At 63.1% G+C, this 20,835-nt stretch overlaps 2 protein-coding genes across 2 annotated transcripts; both read left to right on the top strand.

Moving 5' to 3' along the window:
- The first annotated feature begins 1,280 nt into the window (after nucleotides 1-1,280).
- Nucleotides 1,281-15,684, top strand: Sumo3 (small ubiquitin like modifier 3). The gene is made up of 4 exons (XM_042671643.1): nucleotides 1,281-1,423; nucleotides 4,526-4,654; nucleotides 12,908-12,979; nucleotides 14,525-15,684. Exons 1-4 carry the CDS (start codon nucleotides 1,403-1,405, stop codon nucleotides 14,657-14,659), a joined length of 357 nt encoding a protein of 118 aa, XP_042527577.1. The 5' UTR covers nucleotides 1,281-1,402; the 3' UTR covers nucleotides 14,660-15,684.
- A 1,319-nt stretch (nucleotides 15,685-17,003) lies between these two features.
- On the top strand, nucleotides 17,004-20,588 carry LOC122101324 (proline-rich extensin-like protein EPR1). Its single transcript, XM_042671713.1, has one exon. It carries the CDS (start codon nucleotides 17,004-17,006, stop codon nucleotides 20,586-20,588), a length of 3,585 nt encoding a protein of 1,194 aa, XP_042527647.1.
- The last annotated feature ends 247 nt before the right edge of the window (nucleotides 20,589-20,835 follow it).

Here is a 20,835-nt window from a genome sequence, read left to right as displayed (position 1 = left end):
CTTGTCATGATGGCGTTTTACAGTGGAGGACAGGAGAGGCTGACGCGCACGGGGGTCTCAATGCTGCCTGCCACCCGCGGGGGAGGGCTGTCCGCCTCTGACCTCGGGCCAGGCTCCAAGCCTTGGGCTCTGGCTGGGATGGAGGGTGGTCCTGACCAGCTTTCCCAGAGCAGTCGGCAATCTCCCCAGAGGTGTGTGTTGGGCCCCGGGACGCTGGGCCTGGCAGTGTCCGCGGGAGCCAGGGGATGGTGAGGGTTCCCACTTTCCCGCGGCTGTGGGCGCCCGGCCCGGCCCGGCTGCAGGGCTGCTGGGAGGCCGCACGGACCGCCCCGGGCCGGGCGCGCGCTCACCGCATTCGGGGCGCGGGCGCGCGGGGCCTGGCCGCAGGCGGCGCCTGGTCTCCGCCTGGGTGCTCAAGGTGGTGCCCTACCGCTTGGGTTACCGCCCCGTCCGGCTTTTCGCGGGTTAACTGGAGATCTGGCCCGGCTTCAGGCTGTGGTCCTCGGATCCCCGGGCCCGCCGCCGCCCGCTCCCGCCAGGCCCAGCCCCGGCCCGCTGGGCGTCCAGGGCGGCCCGGGCTGTGCCCCGAGGCCGGGGCCGGCGCTGGGGGGGGGCGGGGGGCGGCGTCGACGCCCGGCGCTTCCGCGGAGGAGCCCTCGGGGCGGGGGGACGGGGGACGGCGCGGCGCGGGGGCGCGCGGGGCAGGGGCAGGGGCAGGCGGGGCAGGCGCGGCGCGGGGGCGCGCGGGGCGGGGGCAGGCGGGGCGCGGGGGGCGCGCGGGGCGGGGGCAGGCGGGGCGCGGGAGCGCGCGGGGCGGGGGCAGGCGGGGCGCGCGGGGCAGGCGGGGCGCGCGGCGCGGGGGCGCGCGGGGCAGGCGAGGCGCGGGGGCGCGCGGGGCGGGGGCAGGCGGGGCGCGCGGCGCGGGGGCGCGCGGGGCAGGCGAGGCGCGGGAGCGCGCGGGGCGGGGGCGCGCGGGGCGGGGGCAGGCGGGGCGCGCGGCGCGGGGGCGCGCGGGGCAGGCGAGGCGCGGGAGCGCGCGGGGCGGGGGCGCGCGGGGCGGGGGCGCGCGGGGCGGCGGCGCCCGACCCGACCCCGGGCCCACGAGGCCCGCGCCGCACGCCCCGCCCCGCGCGCCCCCGCCCCGCGCGCCCCCGCCCCGCGCGCCCCGTGACGCAGGCCCAACCGCCGAGAATCGCGGCCGGCCGGCGCGCGCCCGACGCCGGGAACGCGCGCATCGTGCACGCGCAGCGCCACGTGACTGCCATCTACCAACCGGCGCGCCGGGATGTGGGGATAAAGCGCGGCCCCGCGAACAGTTGCGGTGGGGCGGAGAGCGTGACTCGTCCGCTCCGGCGCCGCCCGTTCCCGCCGCGCGTCCCGCCGCCGCCAACGCCGCGCAGCCATGTCCGAGGAGAAGCCCAAGGTAAGCCCGGCCCGTCCGGCGCCGACTCCGCGCCCCGGCCAGGCGCCGCCGGGACCGCGCCCGGCCCGACGAGGCGCCCCCCCCACCGACGCCCGCGCCCCTCCCCCCGGCGCCGCCGGCCCCGCCCCCAGCGCCGGCCCCGCCCAGACTCCGCCCCGCCCCCCAGCGCCGGCCCCGCCCAGACTCCGCCCCGCCCCCAGCGCCGGCCCCGCCCAGACTCCGCCCCGCCCAGACTCCGCCCCGCCCCCAGACGCGCCTCCAACCCCGCCCGCCCTCCCTCCCGAGTCCGGTGCTCCAGCCGCGCAGCCCGCCCGCTGCCGCCCTCCCTCCCTGGTCCGGTGCTCCCGCGCAGCCCGCCCGCTGCCGCCCTCCCTCCCTCCCTGGTCCGGTGCTCCCGCGCAGCCCGCCCGCTGCCGCCCTCCCTCCCGGGTCCGGTGCTCCCGCGCAGCCCGCCCGCTGCCGCCCTCCCTCCCGGGTCCGGTGCTCCCGCGCAGCCCGCCCGCTGCCGCCCTCCCTCCCGGGTCCGGGTCCGGTGCTCCCGCGCAGCCCGCCCGCTGCCGCCCTCCCTCCCGGGTCCGGTGCTCCAGCCGCGCAGCCCGCCCTCCCTCCCTGGTCCGGTGCTCCCGCGCAGCCCGCCCGCTGCCGCCCTCCCTCCCTCCCGGGTCCGGGTCCGGTGCTCCCGCGCAGCCCGCCCGCTGCCGCCCTCCCTCCCGGGTCCGGGTCCGGTGCTCCCGCGCAGCCCGCCCGCTGCCGCCCTCCCTCCCTGGTCCGGTGCTCCCGCGCAGCCCGCCCGCTGCCGCCCTCCCTCCCTCCCTGGTCCGGTGCTCCCGCGCAGCCCGCCCGCTGCCGCCCTCCCTCCCGGGTCCGGTGCTCCCGCGCAGCCCGCCCGCTGCCGCCCTCCCTCCCGGGTCCGGGTCCGGTGCTCCCGCGCAGCCCGCCCGCTGCCGCCCTCCCTCCCGGGTCCGGTGCTCCAGCCGCGCAGCCCGCCCTCCCTCCCTGGTCCGGTGCTCCCGCGCAGCCCGCCCGCTGCCGCCCTCCCTCCCTCCCGGGTCCGGGTCCGGTGCTCCCGCGCAGCCCGCCCGCTGCCGCCCTCCCTCCCGGGTCCGGTGCTCCAACCGTGGGTCAGACGGGGTGCCGCCTCGGGGCCCGGTGTGGCCCCGCCCCGGCCGGCGGAAGTGAGGCTGCGCACTCCTGGCTGACCTTCCCTCCGGCTGACCCGCAGGCCAGGCGGGTGGGGGGCCGGCGTCCCCTCCCTGGCCCTCCCCGGCCCGGAGCTGCTCTCTCCGCAGACACGTCTTGTCCCCACTGGTGGGAGGACCCCCGTCCAGGGGCCGCTGTCCTCCAGGACCCCCCCCCACCTCCCCCCAGGGGCTGCTGTCCTCCAGGACCCCCCACCCCCCTCTCCAAGGGCCACCGTCCTCCAGGACCCCCTACCCCCCCAGGGGCCACCGTCCTCCAGGACCCCCCCAGGGGCTACAGTCCTCCAGGACCCCCCCCAGGGGCCGCCGTCCTGCAGGACCCCCTCACCTCCCCCAGGGGCCACCGTCCTCCAGGGCCCCACCCAGGGGCCACCATCCTCCAGGACCCCCCCCCCCCCCCCAGGGGCTGCTGTCCTCCAGGTGCGTGGGCCGGATGCGCTGGGCCCTGCAAGGCCAAGGCCCTGGACGTAATAAAGCGAAACGTGAGGAGCTGCACAGGTCTCCTCAGCTGAGCTCGCAGAAGCTGGTCAGCTGCGGAGGCCTGGGCAGCAGATGGGCCCCAGGGTAACGGGGGGGGGGGAGGGGGGGAAGGTTGGTGGTTCTGCCCCCGGGGTCCAGCTCCCACCCAAGGGGCAGCACCATGCTGGCTGGGCACAGAACTGCAGGCCCCAAGCCACTGATGGTTTCTGGTCTAAGGCAGTGGCTCAGGCTGGCCTTGAACCCGTGTCTTCTTGCATCAGGTCTCCAAGTGCTGTGATTACAGTCGCAGCCACCGGGGCCAATCCCTTGGGTTGATTTTAGATGTATATTTATTCTTGACACACTGCTGGATCTCCACGCTCATTAGAGTTAGGGGTTGGAGCACTCCACCACCGCCCCCGCCTTTTATTTATTTAATGTTTTTGGTGTCTGTCCTAGGACTTGACTTGGGCCTGGGCATTGTCCTTGAACTTTTTTGCCATGTCATTTGAACCACAGTCCCACTCCCAGGATAAGAGTCTTGACAGAGTTTCCTGCCTGGGCTGGTGTAACCATGATTCTCAGATCTCAGCCTCCTGAGTAGCTGGGATGACAGGCGAGAGCCACTGGCACCTGGCAGCATTCAGTTCTTGATGTCCTGCTCTTGGGCAGAGAGAGGGACCGTGGCCCCATCCATGCCTGCCTGTCAGATGACCTCTGCCCTGGTGTGGGGGGCACCACGTGTGGGTGTTTTGAGCACACCACATGGTGCTCATGAGGCAGGCACGGGTCCTTCCTGATCTCTGGGGCTCCATCTCTCAGTCATGACACAGGGTCTGCGGTCATTGGTGCTCTTCACTTGCATTGCCACTTTGTTCTAGAGCAGGTGTCATGTGGCTGGCTCCCTCCAGGCAAGGGCTGGCGGGGGTGAGTGAATGTGTCTCTGATGTGCTGGGGAGTCTGCCCTGGGGAGCAGACGGCGCCTCTCCCGGTCTCCAGGAGGCGCAGCCGGCCGGCATGAGAGCTTGGGCAGTGAGGGGCGACCCTGCGCCCCAGGGTCCCTGCAGCCGCTTCGGCGGGCAGCCTCTGCTCCTTGGAAGTGTTTGGCTGCTTTCTTTTTCCTTTCTTCCAGCTATATGTAATCTGTGAATGTGAATGTTTTTACTAGCCTCACGAGTAATTTTAAAACAAGGTGGGCTTTCTGGTTTTTCTCCCTTAGATGCATTAAGCCAGGCTGTACGTAGCATGTCCTCACACGGATGCTTAACAAGTGGACAGTAAAGATAAACTCTAAAAATAAAAGTCATGTGAGCCACTCTGAATTGCAGGAGAATGACGTTGGTTTTAATGACTTAAAAAAAAAAGGAGCCAACAGCCATTTATTACCTAAAGACTTCCCGTTAACACTAAGGTTATTTTGAGACCCATTTCCTGTCTGTGGCAGGAGGGAGTGAAGACGGAGAATGACCACATCAACCTGAAGGTGGCGGGGCAGGATGGCTCTGTGGTGCAGTTCAAGATCAAGAGGCACACGCCCCTGAGCAAGCTGATGAAGGCCTACTGCGAGAGGCAGGTGCGGCTGCAGAACGGGGGTGCTGCAGGTTCCCCACCCAGGGAGCCAGGGTCCTGGGGCCACACGGGATACAGCAAGCTGTGGCTGTTTGGTACACTTTCCCTGCCCTTCCCGAGGTGTTGCTGATTATACCCCGTGATGTCCATTATGGTTTATCTACGGCTGGAGGTGTGGCAGCAGAGCATCGGCCTTGTAGTAAAAAGCCTTGAGTTCAAACCCTAATGCTGCTGAAAAGCAAAAATCTAAAAAATTCTTATGCCTCTAGAAATGCACACAGGCTTGTGGTTAGGGTTACACATGGGTGTGGATGTGTTTTCCTGACAGGACACCTTTTAAAACTATGAGTAGTCTATAAAATGTTTATATACATTCCTCTGCTCCTCCCCACTTTTCAAGCCCTGGTCCTGTGGGCCAGTCTTCCTCCTGGTTTCTGACCTTAGATGGTACACAGCCTGTTAAAGGTAGGGTCCGGCTTCCCACACGGACCTCCACACCCTGTCCTGAATCCACCCCGGACAGCTGTACACTGTACTGTCACCCTGAGCTCACCACGCAGCCAGCTGTACACTGTACTGTCACCCTGAGCTCACCACGCAGCCAGCTGTACACTGTACTGTCACCCTGAGCTCACCACAGAGCCAGCTGTACACTGTACTGTCACCCTGAGCTCACCACACAGCCAGCTGTACACTGTACTGTCACCCTGAGCTCACCACACAGCCAGCTGTACCCTGTACTGTCACCCTGAGCTCACCACGCAGCCAGCTGTACACTGTACAGTCACCCTGAGCTCACCACAGAGCCAGCTGTACACTACTGTCACCCTGAGCTCACCACGCAGCCAGCTGTACACTGTACTGTCACCCTGAGCTCACCACAGAGCCAGCTGTACACTGTACTGTCACCCTGAGCTCACATGGAGCCAGCTGTACACTGTACTGTCACCCTGAGCTCACCACGCAGCCAGCTGTACACTGTACTGTCACCCTGAGCTCACCACGCAGCCAGCTGTACACTGTACTGTCACCCTGAGCTCACCACGCAGCCAGCTGTACACTGTACTGTCACCCTGAGCTCACCACGCAGCCAGCTGTACACTACTGTCACCCTGAGCTCACCACACAGCCAGCTGTACACTGTACTGTCACCCTGAGCTCACCACGCAGCCAGCTGTACACTGTACTGTCACCCTGAGCTCACCACAGAGCCAGCTGTACACTGTACTGTCACCCTGAGCTCACCATGCAGCTGTACACTGTACTGTCACCCTGAGCTCACCACAGAGCCAGCTGTACACTACTGTCACCCTGAGCTCACCACACAGCCAGCTGTATACTGTACTGTCACCCTGAGCTCACCACGCAGCCAGCTGTACCCTGTACTGTCACCCTGAGCTCACCACACAGCCAGCTGTACACTGTACTGTCACCCTGAGCTCACCACACAGCCAGCTGTACACTGTACTGTCACCCTGAGCTCACCACGCAGCCAGCTGTTCACTGTACTGTCACCCTGAGCTCACCACCCAGCTGTACACTGTACTGTCACCCTGAGCTCACCACCCAGCTGTACACTGTACTGTCACCCTGAGCTCACCACAGAGCCAGCTGTTCACTGTACTGTCACCCTGAGCTCACCACGCAGCCAGCTATACACTGTACTGTCACCCTGAGCTCACCACAGAGCCAGCTGTACACTGTACTGTCACCCTGAGCTCACCACAGAGCCAGCTGTACACTGTACTGTCACCCTGAGCACACCACGCAGCCAGCTGTACACTGTACTGTCACCCTGAGCTCACCACGCAGCTGTACACTGTACTGTCACCCTGAGCTCACCACGCAGCCAACTGTACACTGTACTGTCACCCTGAGCTCACCACGCAGCTGTACACTGTACTGTCACCCTGAGCTCACCACACAGCCAGCTGTACACTGTACTGTCACCCTGAGCTCACCACGCAGCTGTACACTGTACTGTCACCCTGAGCTCACCACACAGCTGTACACTGTACTGTCACCCTGAGCTCACCACAGAGCCAGCTGTACACTGTACTGTCACCCTGAGCTCACCACCCAGCCAGCTGTACACTGTACTGTCACCCTGAGCTCACATGGAGCCAGCTGTACACTGTACTGTCACCCTGAGCTCACCACAGAGCCAGCTGTTCACTGTACTGTCACCCTGAGCTCACCACAGAGCCAGCTGTACACTGTACTGTCACCCTGAGCTCACCACGCAGCTGTACACTGTACTGTCCCCCTGAGCTCACCACCCAGCTGTACACTACTGTCATCCTGAGCTCACCACGCAGCTGTACACTGTACTGTCACCCTGAGCTCACCACAGAGCCAGCTGTACACTGTACTGTCACCCTGAGCTCACCACAGAGCCAGCTGTACACTGTACTGTCACCCTGAGCTCACCACGCAGCCAGCTGTACACTGTACTGTCACCCTGAGCTCACCACGCAGCCAGCTGTACACTGTACTGTCACCCTGAGCTCACATGGAGCCAGCTGTACACTGTACTGTCACCCTGAGCTCACCACACAGCCAGCTGTACACTGTACTGTCACCCTGAGCTCACCACGCAGCCAGCTGTACACTGTACTGTCACCCTGAGCTCACCACGCAGCCAGCTGTACACTGTACTGTCACCCTGAGCTCACCACGCAGCCAGCTGTTCACTGTACTGTCACCCTGAGCTCACCACAGAGCCAGCTGTACCCTGTACTGTCACCCTGAGCTCACCACGCAGCCAGCTGTACACTGTACTGTCACCCTGAGCTCACCACAGAGCCAGCTGTACACTACTGTCACCCTGAGCTCACCACGCAGCCAGCTGTACCCTGTACTTTCACCCTGAGCTCACCACGCAGCCAGCTGTACACTGTACTGTCACCCTGAGCTCACATGGAGCCAGCTGTACACTGTACTGTCACCCTGAGCTCACCACGCAGCTGTACACTGTACTGTCACCCTGAGCTCACCACAGAGCCAGCTGTTCACTGTACTGTCACCCTGAGCTCACCACACAGCCAGCTGTACACTACTGTCACCCTGAGCTCACCACAGAGCCAGCTGTTCACTGTACTGTCACCCTGAGCTCACCACACAGCCAGGTGTACACTGTACTGTCACCCTGAACTCACCACACAGCCAGCTGTACACTGTACTGTCACCCTGAGCTCACCACACAGCCAGCTGTACACTGTACTGTCACCCTGAGCTCACCACAGAGCCAGCTGTACACTGTACTGTCACCCTGAGCTCACCACGCAGCCAGCTGTACACTGTACTGTCACCCTGAGCTCACCACACAGCCAGCTGTACACTATGCTGTCACCCTGAGCTCACCACGCAGCCAGCTGTACACTGTACTGTAACCCTGAGCTCACCACGCAGCTGTTCACTGTACTGTCACCCTGAGCTCACCACGCAGCTGTACACTGTACTGTCACCCTGAGCTCACCACACAGCCAGCTGTACACTGTACTGTCACCCTGAGCTCACCACAGAGCCAGCTGTACACTGTACTGTCACCCTGAGCTCACCACAGAGCCAGCTGTACACTGTACTGTCACCCTGAGCTCACATGGAGCCAGCTGTACCCTGTACTGTCACCCTGAGCTCACCACACAGCCAGCTGTACACTGTACTGTCACCCTGAGCTCACCACAGAGCCAGCTGTACACTGTACTGTCACCCTGAGCTCACCACACAGCCAGCTGTACCCTGTACTGTCACCCTGAGCTCACCACGCAGCTGTACACTGTACTGTCACCCTGAGCTCACCACAGAGCCCGCTGTACACTGTACTGTCACCCTGAGCTCACCACACAGCCAGCTGTACACTGTGCTGTCACCCTGAGCTCACCACGTAGCTGTACACTGTACTGTCACCCTGAGTCCACCACGCAGCTGTACACTGTACTGTCACCCTGAGCTCACCACAGAGCCAGCTGTACACTGTACTGTCACCCTGAGCTCACCACGCAGCTGTACACTGTACTGTCACCCTGAGCTCACCACACAGCCAGCTGTACCCTGTACTGTCACCCTGAGCTCACCATGCAGCTGTACACTGTACTGTCACCCTGAGCTCACCACGCAGCCAGCTGTACACTGTACTGTCACCCTGAGCTCACCACAGAGCCAGCTGTACACTGTACTGTCACCCTGAGCTCACCACACAGCCAGCTGTACCCTGTACTGTCACCCTGAGCTCACCACGCAGCTGTACACTGTACTGTCACCCTGAGCTCACCACGCAGCCAGCTGTACACTGTACTGTCACCCTGAGCTCACCACAGAGCCAGCTGTACACTGTACTGTCACCCTGAGCTCACCACAGAGCCAGCTGTACCCTGTACTGTCACCCTGAGCTCACCACGCAGCCAGCTGTACACTGTACTGTCACCCTGAGCTCACCACGCAGCTGTTCACTGTACTGTCACCCTGAGCTCACCACGCAGCTGTACATTGTACTGTCACCCTGAGCTCACCACGCAGCCAGCTGTTCACTGTACTGTCACCCTGAGCTCACCACGCAGCCAGCTGTACACTGTACTGTCACCCTGAGCTCACATGGAGCCAGCTGTACACTGTACTGTCACCCTGAGCTCACCACACAGCCAGCTATACACTGTACTGTCACCCTGAGTTCACCACCCAGCCAGCTGTACACTGTACTGTCACCCTGAGCTCACCACGCAGCCAGCTGTACACTGTACTGTCACCCTGAGCTCACCACACAGCTGTACACTGTACTGTCACCCTGAGCTCACCACACAGCTGTACACTGTACTGTCACCCTGAGCTCACCACACAGCTGTACACTGTACTGTCACCCTGAGCCCACCACGCAGCCAGCTGTACACTGTACTGTCACCCTGAGCTCACCACACAGCCAGCTGTACACTGTACTGTCACCCTGAGCTCACATGGAGCCAGCTGTACACTGTACTGTCACCCTGAGCTCACCACAGAGCCAGCTGTACACTGTACTGTCACCCTGAGCTCACCACACAGCCAGCTGTACACTGTACTGTCACCCTGAGCTCACCACAGACCCAGCTGTACACTGTACTGTCACCCTGAGCTCACCACGCAGCCAGCTGTACACTGTACTGTCACCCTGAGCTCACCACCCAGCTGTACACTGTACTGTCACCCTGAGCTCACCACGCAGCCAGCTGTACACTGTACTGTCACCCTGAGCTCACCACACAGCCAGCTGTACACTACTGTCACCCTGAGTTCACCACGCAGCCAGCTGTACACTGTACTGTCACCCTGAGCTCACATGGAGCCAGCTGTACACTGTACTGTCACCCTGAGCTCACCACGCAGCCAGCTGTACACTACTGTCACCCTGAGTTCACTACGCAGCCAGCTGTACACTGTACTGTCACCCTGAGCTCACCACAGAGCCAGCTGTACACTGTACTGTCACCCTGAGCTCACCACACAGCCAGCTGTACACTGTACTGTCACCCTGAGCTCACCACGCAGCCAGCTGTTCACTGTACTGTCACCCTGAGCTCACCACACAGCCAGCTGTACACTGTACTGTCACCCTGAGCTCACCACGCAGCCAGCTGTACCCTGTACTGTCACCCTGAGCTCACCACGCAGCCAGCTGTTCACTGTACTGTCACCCTGAGCTCACCACGCAGCCAGCTGTTCACTGTACTGTCACCCTGAGCTCACCACACAGCCAGCTGTACACTGTACTGTCACCCTGAGCTCACCACACAGCTGTACACTGTACTGTCACCCTGAGCTCACCACACAGCCAGCTGTACACTGTACTGTCACCCTGAGCTCACCACACAGCTGTACACTGTACTGTCACCCTGAGCTCACCACAGAGCCAGCTGTATACTGTACTGTCACCCTGAGCTCACCACGCAGCCAGCTGTACACTGTACTGTCACCCTGAGCTCACCACAGAGCCAGCTGTACACTGTACTGTCACCCTGAGCTCACCACACAGCCAGCTGTACACTGTACTGTCACCCTTAGCTCACCACACAGCTGTACACTGTACTGTCACCCTGAGCTCACCACACAGCTGTACACTGTACTGTCACCCTGAGCTCACCACACAGCCAGCTGTACACTGTACGGTCACCCTGAGCTCACCACAGAGCCAGCTGTACACTATGCTGTCACCCTGGATAGCTGGCCGCAGGAGCATTCCGAGTGGAGCCTCCCTTTCTTTTGGGGGGTTCCTGCACAGCTGTCTTTAGTGTGATAGGAGTGTGCAGGGCATGTGAGCTTTGTCCTCTGTGTCACTTGATTTTTCTCTAGAAGCTATGGGACCATCTCTCGTTTGGATTTCAGGCCAGATGCTCTGGGCTGGGCAACTCTTCCCTCCTTCCTCAGGCTTCCTTTTGGAAAGGTGACTGCTAGTCCTTAATAATCTGTTGTTAGTCCCCGTTCTCCATTGGAACTCTGATCCTCCTGTGTCAGTTGTCTTTTATGCTTTGTTTTGTTCTGCTTGTTCTGGGGCTTGAACTCAGAGCCTGGGTGCTGTCCCTGAGACTCTTTGTATTCAAGGCCAGCACTCTGCCACTTGAGCCTGCAGCGCCACTTTAGTTTATTGGAGATGAGTCTCATAGACTTTCCTGCTGGGCTGACTCAGATGTCAGTCTCCTGAATAGCTAGGATTATAGGCGGGATCCACCAGCGCCCAGCTTTCACACTTGCATTTTGACAGTTATTCCTGTTTTATGTTGGTTTATTGTTGCTATTGGCTGTTGGTCCCTTTTTGAGAAGTTTTTCTAAACTATCCTTTCTTTAATGGTGGTACTGGAGTTGAACTTGCGAGGCAGACACACAGCTATCCTTATTTCTGTTATGGCTTTAAGTCCAAAAACTTGTTGGTGCTTCTTGGTCTTCTTTGGCAGCAACTTCTGTCTTCTGGTACAGCATTACTTTTCATCTCCCTAAAGGCTCTAAGCACATGCGTGCACGTGTTTTAACTGCCTTTTCGCCTTCCTTTTCCCTGTCTCCTTTTCTGGTCTGATCTTACATGTTTGAGTCATGCCTTAAAGGTGCTGTGATCCTTGGTTTCTGCTTATATTTAAGGAAGAAGCCACAAACTATCCACTAATGAGGAGGTGTGTATGGCAGGCACCACGTTAGCTACAGGTGGCTGCTGGGGTTGTGGCTCTGTGGGGCCCAGAGTCTGTAGTCTGAGTGTCATTAAATTTCCCAGGAGTGGTCCCAAGGAGAGGTCCTTGGGCACGCCCAGGTGTGGGGATGGACAGGGCTCCGGGCACGCCCAGGTGTGGGGATGGACAGGGCTCCGGGCACGCCCAGGTGTGGGGATGGACAGGGCTCCGGGCACGCCCAGGTGTGGGGATGGACAGGGCTCCGGGCACGCCCAGGTGTGGGGATGGACAGGGCTCCGGGCACGCCCAGGTGTGGGGATGGACAGGGCTCTGGGCACGCCCAGGTGTGGGGATGGACAGGGCTCCGGGCACGCCCAGGTGTGGGGATGGAGAGGTCCCCGGGCATGCCCAGGGTAGGGCAGGTTGAGGTGCTTGCCTTTACTGGCTATAGCTCTTGCCAGTCTGAGTCTCCAGAAAGAGCATGTCTGGTTTGTTGCTGTGGAAGGAGGGTTGCTGCCCCTCCTGGGGTGTGAGCATTCATTCAGACCCAGCCATGTGTTGTGTCCCTGCCTTGGTGGCTCAGATGTACTTGTCTTCCTGGGAGCCTGTGCCTGTGGTCCCACTGAGATCCTCAGGCCCACAGTGTGCAGGGAGCTGTGGCTCTCAACCTCCACCAGAGGCCGCAGCCTCATCTCCGCTCCCTCCTCTCCATTCTGGCACGGTGCCTTTCCTTCCCTCTAGTCATTGCAGCAGCTTTGGGCCGGCCTGCCTTGTGTCCAGGAAAAGAAGCTGCTGGGTCGACGGAGTGGCTCTGTCCCCTTGGGACACATGGTCCTGCTGCCCTCCTTCCTGAACATGATCCTCTGCCACCTGAGCTGTGTGGAGGCAAACAGGTCTGCCTGACTTCCAGGAGGAAGTGAGCGGGCAGGGTCAGGGCAGGTGGGGAATGGATGAGGATCAGCGGAGTGAAGGCTGCAAGGGACAGCTCCAGGCAGCCCAGGAAACAGGCTGTGGGCCGCTGAGGATGGTTCTGATGTGTGTATATGTAGATAACGTTATATAAATAACTATTTCTTGAGTTAGGCTTTGTAATCTGGAAATACTTCATGCTAATTGCTTTTTCCTTTCAGGGCTTGTCAATGAGACAGATTAGATTCAGATTTGATGGTCAACCAATTAATGAAACAGACACTCCTGCACAGGTATGAAGCTGACACTGTGTCTGATTTGAGTAGCTGCCATTTGGAATACTCTTATCTGAAAACTACTGAAGGGTGCACACAGAATGACATACATTTTCTTACTGGTTTTAATTATTAGACTTTTAAATTTTCCTATTTTGAGATTAAGTTTTTAAAAAGAGGAAAGGGTGTCCTACATCAAACCTCTTTGCTGTCTGGCGGGGGGAAGGCAGGGCTACTAGGAGCTCAGGTTCCTCGCTGGGGACTACCCATAAACCAATGCAGGGCTTCTCCCCACTACTTGTCTGGACTCTTAACTTGCAGGTTTAGTCCATGTGTAGCTCTTGTTTCCTGCAAGCATTTTGCACAGGTGATGTGGCTGGCTGGCTGCTGTCTCAGAGTTCTGCACACATCGATGTGTCACACGCAGATACAGGCCTGTCCACAGCTCGCATTACTGTGCAGCAGAGCTTCTGGAAGCTTTAGAACTTAAGTTCCAGTGTGTTTTCAGTCACTTCAGACTAGGACGCTCAGCAGCTTGTTTATCTATATAATGGAGAAAATACTTTTTTTTTTGTTGGTCGTGGAGCTTGAACTCTGGGCTTGGGTACTGTCCCTGCGCTCTTCAGCTCAAGGTGAGTGCTTTACACTTGAGCCACAGCGCCACTTCTGGTTTTCTGGTGGTTCATTGTGGAGATGAGAGTCTCAAGGACTTTCCTGCCCAGGCTGGCTTTGAACCATGATCCTCAAATCTCAGCTTCCTGAGTAGCTGAGCCACTGGTGCCCGGCTGAAAATACTTTTTTTTCTGTCTCTTACAAAGCGGTAATCAACTGGAATGTTTTATGTGGAAATACCTTTTATAAAATACTATCTTAAATCTGGAAAATACCTTTTCAATAATACCCCGTTTTAGCCACTTTTGGAAATGACACAGTGTATGGTCTGAAGGGTTCCTGAAGGGCAGGCTGGGTGGGTGATGAGGCTCAAGCCTAAAGCCGGTGCAGGCTGCCCAGCGCAGGAGGAGGTACTGCCTGGGAGCCTGTCATTGGCCTGTGAGAATATTCTAGACATGTTCCTGCTGCTGGCCTCATTGGTCTCGAGCAGCAGAAGCCCTCCGTTGTCCAGAGAACAGGATGAGGTTAGAAGGACGCTGTGGTGCCTGCTGTCAGAAGAGAAGCAAGCAGGGGATCTCTGAGGAGGTCTTGCTGGCGTTGGGTTGTGCAAGCGTGGCCCGCTGTGGCTCCTGCCAGGCCCTGAGGAGCCGGTGCCACTCTACCTCGTTTGTGAAATGTTCAGTCTGAGCGTAGACACTCCAGTCTGTCTCCTAATGACCTGGGTTTTCCGTTAGTTATGTGTTGTGAGTGTTCTGAGTTGTGTTAGTGGGAATGAGGGAGGTACGTATTTTGCTCCATAGGGTGTTTCCATGCATGCTATGCGTGCTACACATGCATGGCCAGCCCCCATGGCTGGAGAAGAGCAGCAGCTCAGGGCAATGGGGTTGGTGCATCTTCCTTGTCTTACATTTCCTGTTCTCTTCTGCTGGGCTGCTGCTGCTGCTGCTGCAGCTGGAGATGGAGGATGAGGACACCATCGATGTGTTCCAGCAGCAGACAGGGGGGACCGCCACCCCAGGAACCGTCTTCACCTGGACGCCCAGCATCACGCCTCCCATGGGCCCTGCTATTGCTACTGGATGGTGAGCACGTGGCTGGCCAGGCACAGCGGAGTCCAGGACACATTCTCCGGAGCATGCTGAGCACCACCCAGAACTCTCCCTGCAGGGATGCGGGGCACCGGAGGGCTTCCCTTGTTTAGGTGAAATGAGTTCAGGTTTTGGGGTTTGTTTTTTTTTTCTTTTCCTTCAAATATTTTTTCTCCCAAACCTGGGGCCAAGTGCTGGCTCTGTCTGCGGCTAGCGCTGCCTGGTCCCTGCTGCTTGGTCCAGTCACATGCCGGAAAGGGGCAGGATTCCACTTAAAATAGACAAAGGATGTTAAAATGCAAGTTTAAGCTTTGTCAAGATATGGCAAAGTTGAAGGGAAAAATGCTGTTTCTTAAAAGATAAAAAGTCTTTCAATAACATGGCCCAGAGTGCTCCTGTTCTCCCTCACCCCCCACTCAGCACCTGCTAGTGGGCACATGGCCAAAGATTGGCACAACAAAACCCAATTTCCCCCTTTTTGAAGATGTAATTACATTACTTACTTGGTAATTATATGTGGCCTTGGATTTCTTTTGGTATTTGCTTCTGATGAATAATTATGGTCTATAAAAAAGTAAGATTATCACTGAATTTGCAGTTAGGGCATTGTGTAAAGAGCTCCCCACAGTGTGGTCTTGGGTGAAACGCACGGAAAAGTGACTTGCAATACTCTCATGGATTTGTGCTCTACCACCTCCAAATACGCAGTGAGGCTGTGCATTAGTATGGTGACTTCAGCTTTGTGAAATATTTGGATCTATACCAATTTAAGTGTTTGTAGTTGTGCTGTTGTCCTTCCAGAAGGGTCCATTGCTGCTTCCTGGCCATCTCTGCCTTTGATAGTCACCCGATGATGACCCATCATCTTTTGCTTGCTTGAAATCTTGCAGAAAATGTTGGTTTCCTGTTTTGTTAGGAGGCTTGGGTGGGGTGTTGTTGGCTGTATTGTGTTTATTCACCAGTTTGTACATTCTTGGTTCTCCTTTACTACTGTAAACAGTAAATATAGTTTGGTATTCTGTCTCTTGGCTTCTATTCAGCACTGCGTTGAAGGGCGGGGTGTGTCACGCTCAGTGTACTGTCGCCTAGCATGGCCACGCAGAGCTGGTCACTGGAAAGTCAGAGCCCTGATGGCTCTGCTCCCCACAGCTCTTCATCCCTGCTGCCCTCCTGCTTGACTTGAACTAAGCTGCTCCTCCTCCCCCCCCCCCCCCTTCCCCGGGTTTCCTTGTCAGCACAAGCTAGACTGGGAGGCAGCAGGTTTGTCTGGGCTGTTTGTCTCAAGATATAAAAGTGCCACAAAACCAGGATCAGAAAATGTCTAGGTATTGTAGGAAGTCCGTGGGTTGAGTGAGCACAAGGTGACGAGCGGTTCAGCCGCAGGAAGTGTGTGGCGTAAGGCTCAGTGCAGAGAAGGCATGGGTGAGGCCTCCTGGTGGCCGCAGAGAGCCAGCCAGTGAGAGAGGGTGCTGGCCGTGGCTGGGCGACAGGGCTGAAGTGCTCCACACATGCAGGAGCACCGCACGTGCCCCACAAGGCCTAACAGGAGAAAGGTCACCTTTCATCTAAGAAATGTATGCATTTGTACAGCTGCAATAGTAGGTGTTGGCCATTAGTGTTTTTTAAAGTATTAGGTTACATAGACCCCTGTGCCAAGTCCTGTGGCTCCCTGGATGCCCACTCACTCTTCTCAGCACAGGGCCCAGCAGGAATTGCCCCATTTTGCCCTGGAAGTGTCACATTCCAGTCATAGGTGTCCTGTGTGCTGGTCTCACGCTGCACAGTTCAGCGGCCAGGGGTGTGCACACCACTCACCTTTGTACATGCTAGTGTGCATACATACCCAGGGGTGTGCACACCACTCACCTTTGTACATGCTAGTGTGCATACATACCCAGGGGACCTGGGACCAGGTGGTCTGTGTGTTGCTTGGCTTAGCCCAGCTAAAGATGAACTTGGGGAGGAAGATGTGTTTGGGAGAGACCCTGCAGCCATGCTTTGAAGTGAGAGAAGCTTCTGTGTCTCAAGGCCAGCATCGTGATCCTAATGGAACCAAGCCTTTTCTGAAGTGGAACGCAGAAGTGGTAGGAGGGTTAGGGAGGCGCCAGGGGACCGCCTTCATGAGCCCCCCCCCCCCCAACCTGGTTATTTGGAGGGTGGTTTCCCTTAGCTGGACGACAGCTATCTTGCCACAGCCAGGGAGGAACTCCTGCTTCACTTACAGAAAGCAGACTATCAGAGATTTGTGCAAACGGCGCATCCTGTGTGAACCAAAACAGGGACAGCCCAGCTGTGGGGAAACAGGAAACTGACAAGGGACCCTGGCTACCAGGCACGGGCCTATGCCATTCACCTCCACAACTGGTCACCCCTCGGACTACGCCGTCCCAGCCTCCCGGGGGTGCGTGTGCGTGAGTGTGACCCAACAGCTCCTGAAACAGCTGCCCAGCGCGCCTGCAGTGCGGGATGCCACGAACTGGGCCACCTGGGGCCGGCGGGGCCCGCGAGTGTCACCCACCACCCGCCGAGGGCCCAGCGCAAGGGCCTGGTGCGGGCCAGGCCCCCGAGTGTCACCCACCCACCACCCACCCGCCGAGGGCCTGGTGCGGGCCGGGCCCCCGAGTGTCACCCACCCACCCGCCGAGGGCCTGGGTGCGGGCCGGGCCCCCGAGTGTCACCCACCCACCCGCCGAGGGCCTGGGTGCGGGCCGGGCCCCCGAGTGTCACCCACCCACCACCCACCCGCCGAGGGCCGGGGTGCGGGCCAGGCCCCCGAGTGTCACCCACCCACCCGCCGAGGGCCTGGGTGCGGGCCGGGCCCCCGAGTGTCACCCACCCACCCGCCGAGGGCCTGGGTGCGGGCCGGGCCCCCGAGTGTCACCCACCCACCCGCCGAGGGCCTAGGTGCGGGCCAGGCCCCGAGTGTCACCCACCCGCCCGCCGAGGGCCTGGGTGCGGGCCGGGCCCCCGAGTGTCACCCACCCGCCCGCCCGCCGAGGGCCTGGGTGCGGGCCGGGCCCCCGAGTATCACCCACCCGCCCGCCGAGGGCCTGGGTGCGGGCCGGGCCCCCGAGTGTCACCCACCCACCCGCCGAGGGCCTGGGTGCGGGCCGGGCCCCCGAGTGTCACCCACCCGCCCGCCCGCCGAGGGCCTGGGTGCGGGCCGGGCCCCCGAGTGTCACCCACCCACCGGCCGAGGGCCTGGGTGCGGGCCGGGCCCCCGAGTGTCACCCACCCACCCGCCGAGGGCCTGGGTGCGGGCCAGGCCCCGAGTGTCACCCACCCGCCCGCCGAGGGCCTGGGTGCGGGCCGGGCCCCCGAGTGTCACCCACCCACCACCCGCCCGCCGAGGGCCTGGGTGCGGGCCAGGCCCCGAGTGTCACCCACCCGCCCGCCGAGGGCCTGGGTGCGGGCCGGGCCCCGAGTGTCACCCACCCACCACCCGCCCGCCGAGGGCCTGGGTGCGGGCCAGGCCCCGAGTGTCACCCACCCGCCCGCCGAGGGCCTGGGTGCGGGCCAGGCCCCGAGTGTCACCCACCCACCACCTGCCCGCCGAGGGCCTGGGTGCGGGCCGGGCCCCCGAGTGTCACCCACCCACCCGCCGAGGGCCTGGGTGCGGGCCGGGCCCCGAGTGTCACCCACCCACCCGCCGAGGGCCTGGGTGCGGGCCGGGCCCCCGAGTGTCACCCACCCACCCGCCGAGGGCCTGGGTGCGGGCCAGGCCCCGAGTGTCACCCATCCACCCGCCGAGGGCCGGGGTGCGGGCCGGGCCCCCGAGTGTCACCCACCCACCACCCGCCCGCCGAGGGCCTGGGTGCGGGCCGGGCCCCCGAGTGTCACCCACCCACCACCCGCCCGCCGAGGGCCTGGGTGCGGGCCGGGCCCCCGAGTGTCACCCACCCACCCGCCGAGGGCCTGGGTGCGGGCCGGGCCCCCGAGTGTCACCCACCCACCCGCCGAGGGCCTGGGTGCGGGCCGGGCCCCGAGTGTCACCCACCCGCCCGCCGAGGGCCTGGTGCGGGCCGGGCCCCGAGTGTCACCCACCCGCCCGCCGAGGGCCTGGTGCGGGCCGGGCCCCGAGTGTCACCCACCCGCCCGCCGAGGGCCTGGGTGCGGGCCGGGCCCCGAGTGTCACCCACCCACCACCCACCCGCCGAGGGCCTGGGTGCGGGCCGGGCCCCCGAGTGTCACCCACCCACCACCCGCCCGCCGAGGGCCTGGTGCGGGCCGGGCCCCGAGTGTCACCCACCCGCCCGCCGAGGGCCTGGTGCGGGCCGGGCCCCGAGTGTCACCCACCCGCCCGCCGAGGGCCTGGTGCGGGCCGGGCCCCGAGTGTCACCCACCCGCCCGCCGAGGGCCTGGTGCGGGCCGGGCCCCGAGTGTCACCCACCCGCCCGCCGAGGGCCTGGTGCGGGCCGGGCCCCGAGTGTCACCCACCCGCCCGCCGAGGGCCTGGGTGCGGGCCGGGCCCCGAGTGTCACCCACCCACCACCCACCCGCCGAGGGCCTGGGTGCGGGCCGGGCCCCGAGTGTCACCCACCCACCACCCGCCCGCCGAGGGCCTGGTGCGGGCCGGGCCCCCGAGTGTCACCCACCCACCCGCCGAGGGCCTGGGTGCGGGCCGGGCCCCCGAGTGTCACCCACCCACCACCCACCCGCCGAGGGCCTGGGTGCGGGCCGGGCCCCCGAGTGTCACCCACCCACCACCCACCCGCCGAGGGCCGGGGTGCGGGCCGGGCCCCGAGTGTCACCCACCCACCACCCACCCGCCGAGGGCCTGGGTGCGGGCCGGGCCCCCGAGTGTCACCCACCCACCACCCGCCCGCCGAGGGCCTGGTGCGGGCCGGGCCCCGAGTGTCACCCACCCGCCCGCCGAGGGCCTGGTGCGGGCCGGGCCCCGAGTGTCACCCACCCGCCCGCCGAGGGCCTGGTGCGGGCCGGGCCCCGAGTGTCACCCACCCGCCCGCCGAGGGCCTGGTGCGGGCCGGGCCCCGAGTGTCACCCACCCGCCCGCCGAGGGCCTGGTGCGGGCCGGGCCCCGAGTGTCACCCACCCGCCCGCCGAGGGCCTGGTGCGGGCCGGGCCCCGAGTGTCACCCACCCGCCCGCCGAGGGCCTGGTGCGGGCCGGGCCCCGAGTGTCACCCACCCGCCCGCCGAGGGCCTGGGTGCGGGCCGGGCCCCGAGTGTCACCCACCCACCACCCACCCGCCGAGGGCCTGGGTGCGGGCCGGGCCCCGAGTGTCACCCACCCACCACCCGCCCGCCGAGGGCCTGGGTGCGGGCCGGGCCCCCGAGTGTCACCCACCCACCACCCACCCGCCGAGGGCCGGGGTGCGGGCCGGGCCCCGAGTGTCACCCACCCACCACCCACCCGCCGAGGGCCTGGGTGCGGGCCGGGCCCCCGAGTGTCACCCACCCACCACCCGCCCGCCGAGGGCCTGGTGCGGGCCGGGCCCCGAGTGTCACCCACCCGCCCGCCGAGGGCCTGGTGCGGGCCGGGCCCCGAGTGTCACCCACCCGCCCGCCGAGGGCCTGGTGCGGGCCGGGCCCCGAGTGTCACCCACCCGCCCGCCGAGGGCCTGGTGCGGGCCGGGCCCCGAGTGTCACCCACCCGCCCGCCGAGGGCCTGGTGCGGGCCGGGCCCCGAGTGTCACCCACCCGCCCGCCGAGGGCCTGGTGCGGGCCGGGCCCCGAGTGTCACCCACCCGCCCGCCGAGGGCCTGGTGCGGGCCGGGCCCCGAGTGTCACCCACCCGCCCGCCGAGGGCCTGGGTGCGGGCCGGGCCCCGAGTGTCACCCACCCACCACCCACCCGCCGAGGGCCTGGGTGCGGGCCGGGCCCCGAGTGTCACCCACCCACCACCCGCCCGCCGAGGGCCCAGCGGCCGGCCTGGTGCGGGCAGGTCGGGGCGGCGGCGTGTTTATGACCCAGGCCCGCCCGGCCCGCACGTCGGGCCCGCACGTCGGCCCCGGCCTCGACCTCGGGGCCGGTCGCGGGCCTGGGCCTCGCGGCGCTCGGCCGCCGGAGCCCGGCGCCACTTCCGGGTCCGGTGGTCCTGGCCCGGGCTGGCTGCCGACCGCGGCCCGCGGCCCGCGTGGGGCGCCTCGGGAACATTCCAGAACCGGGCAGCGGCCCCCTCCCCCGCCCGAGCGGCGACGCCGGAGTCTGACGGC

This window comes from Dipodomys spectabilis, unplaced genomic scaffold (genome assembly GCF_019054845.1).
Source record: "Dipodomys spectabilis isolate Male_0828 unplaced genomic scaffold, ASM1905484v1 ptg000652l, whole genome shotgun sequence".
Lineage (NCBI taxonomy): Eukaryota > Metazoa > Chordata > Mammalia > Rodentia > Heteromyidae > Dipodomys > Dipodomys spectabilis.
This window is presented reverse-complemented; position numbering and strand designations above follow the sequence as displayed.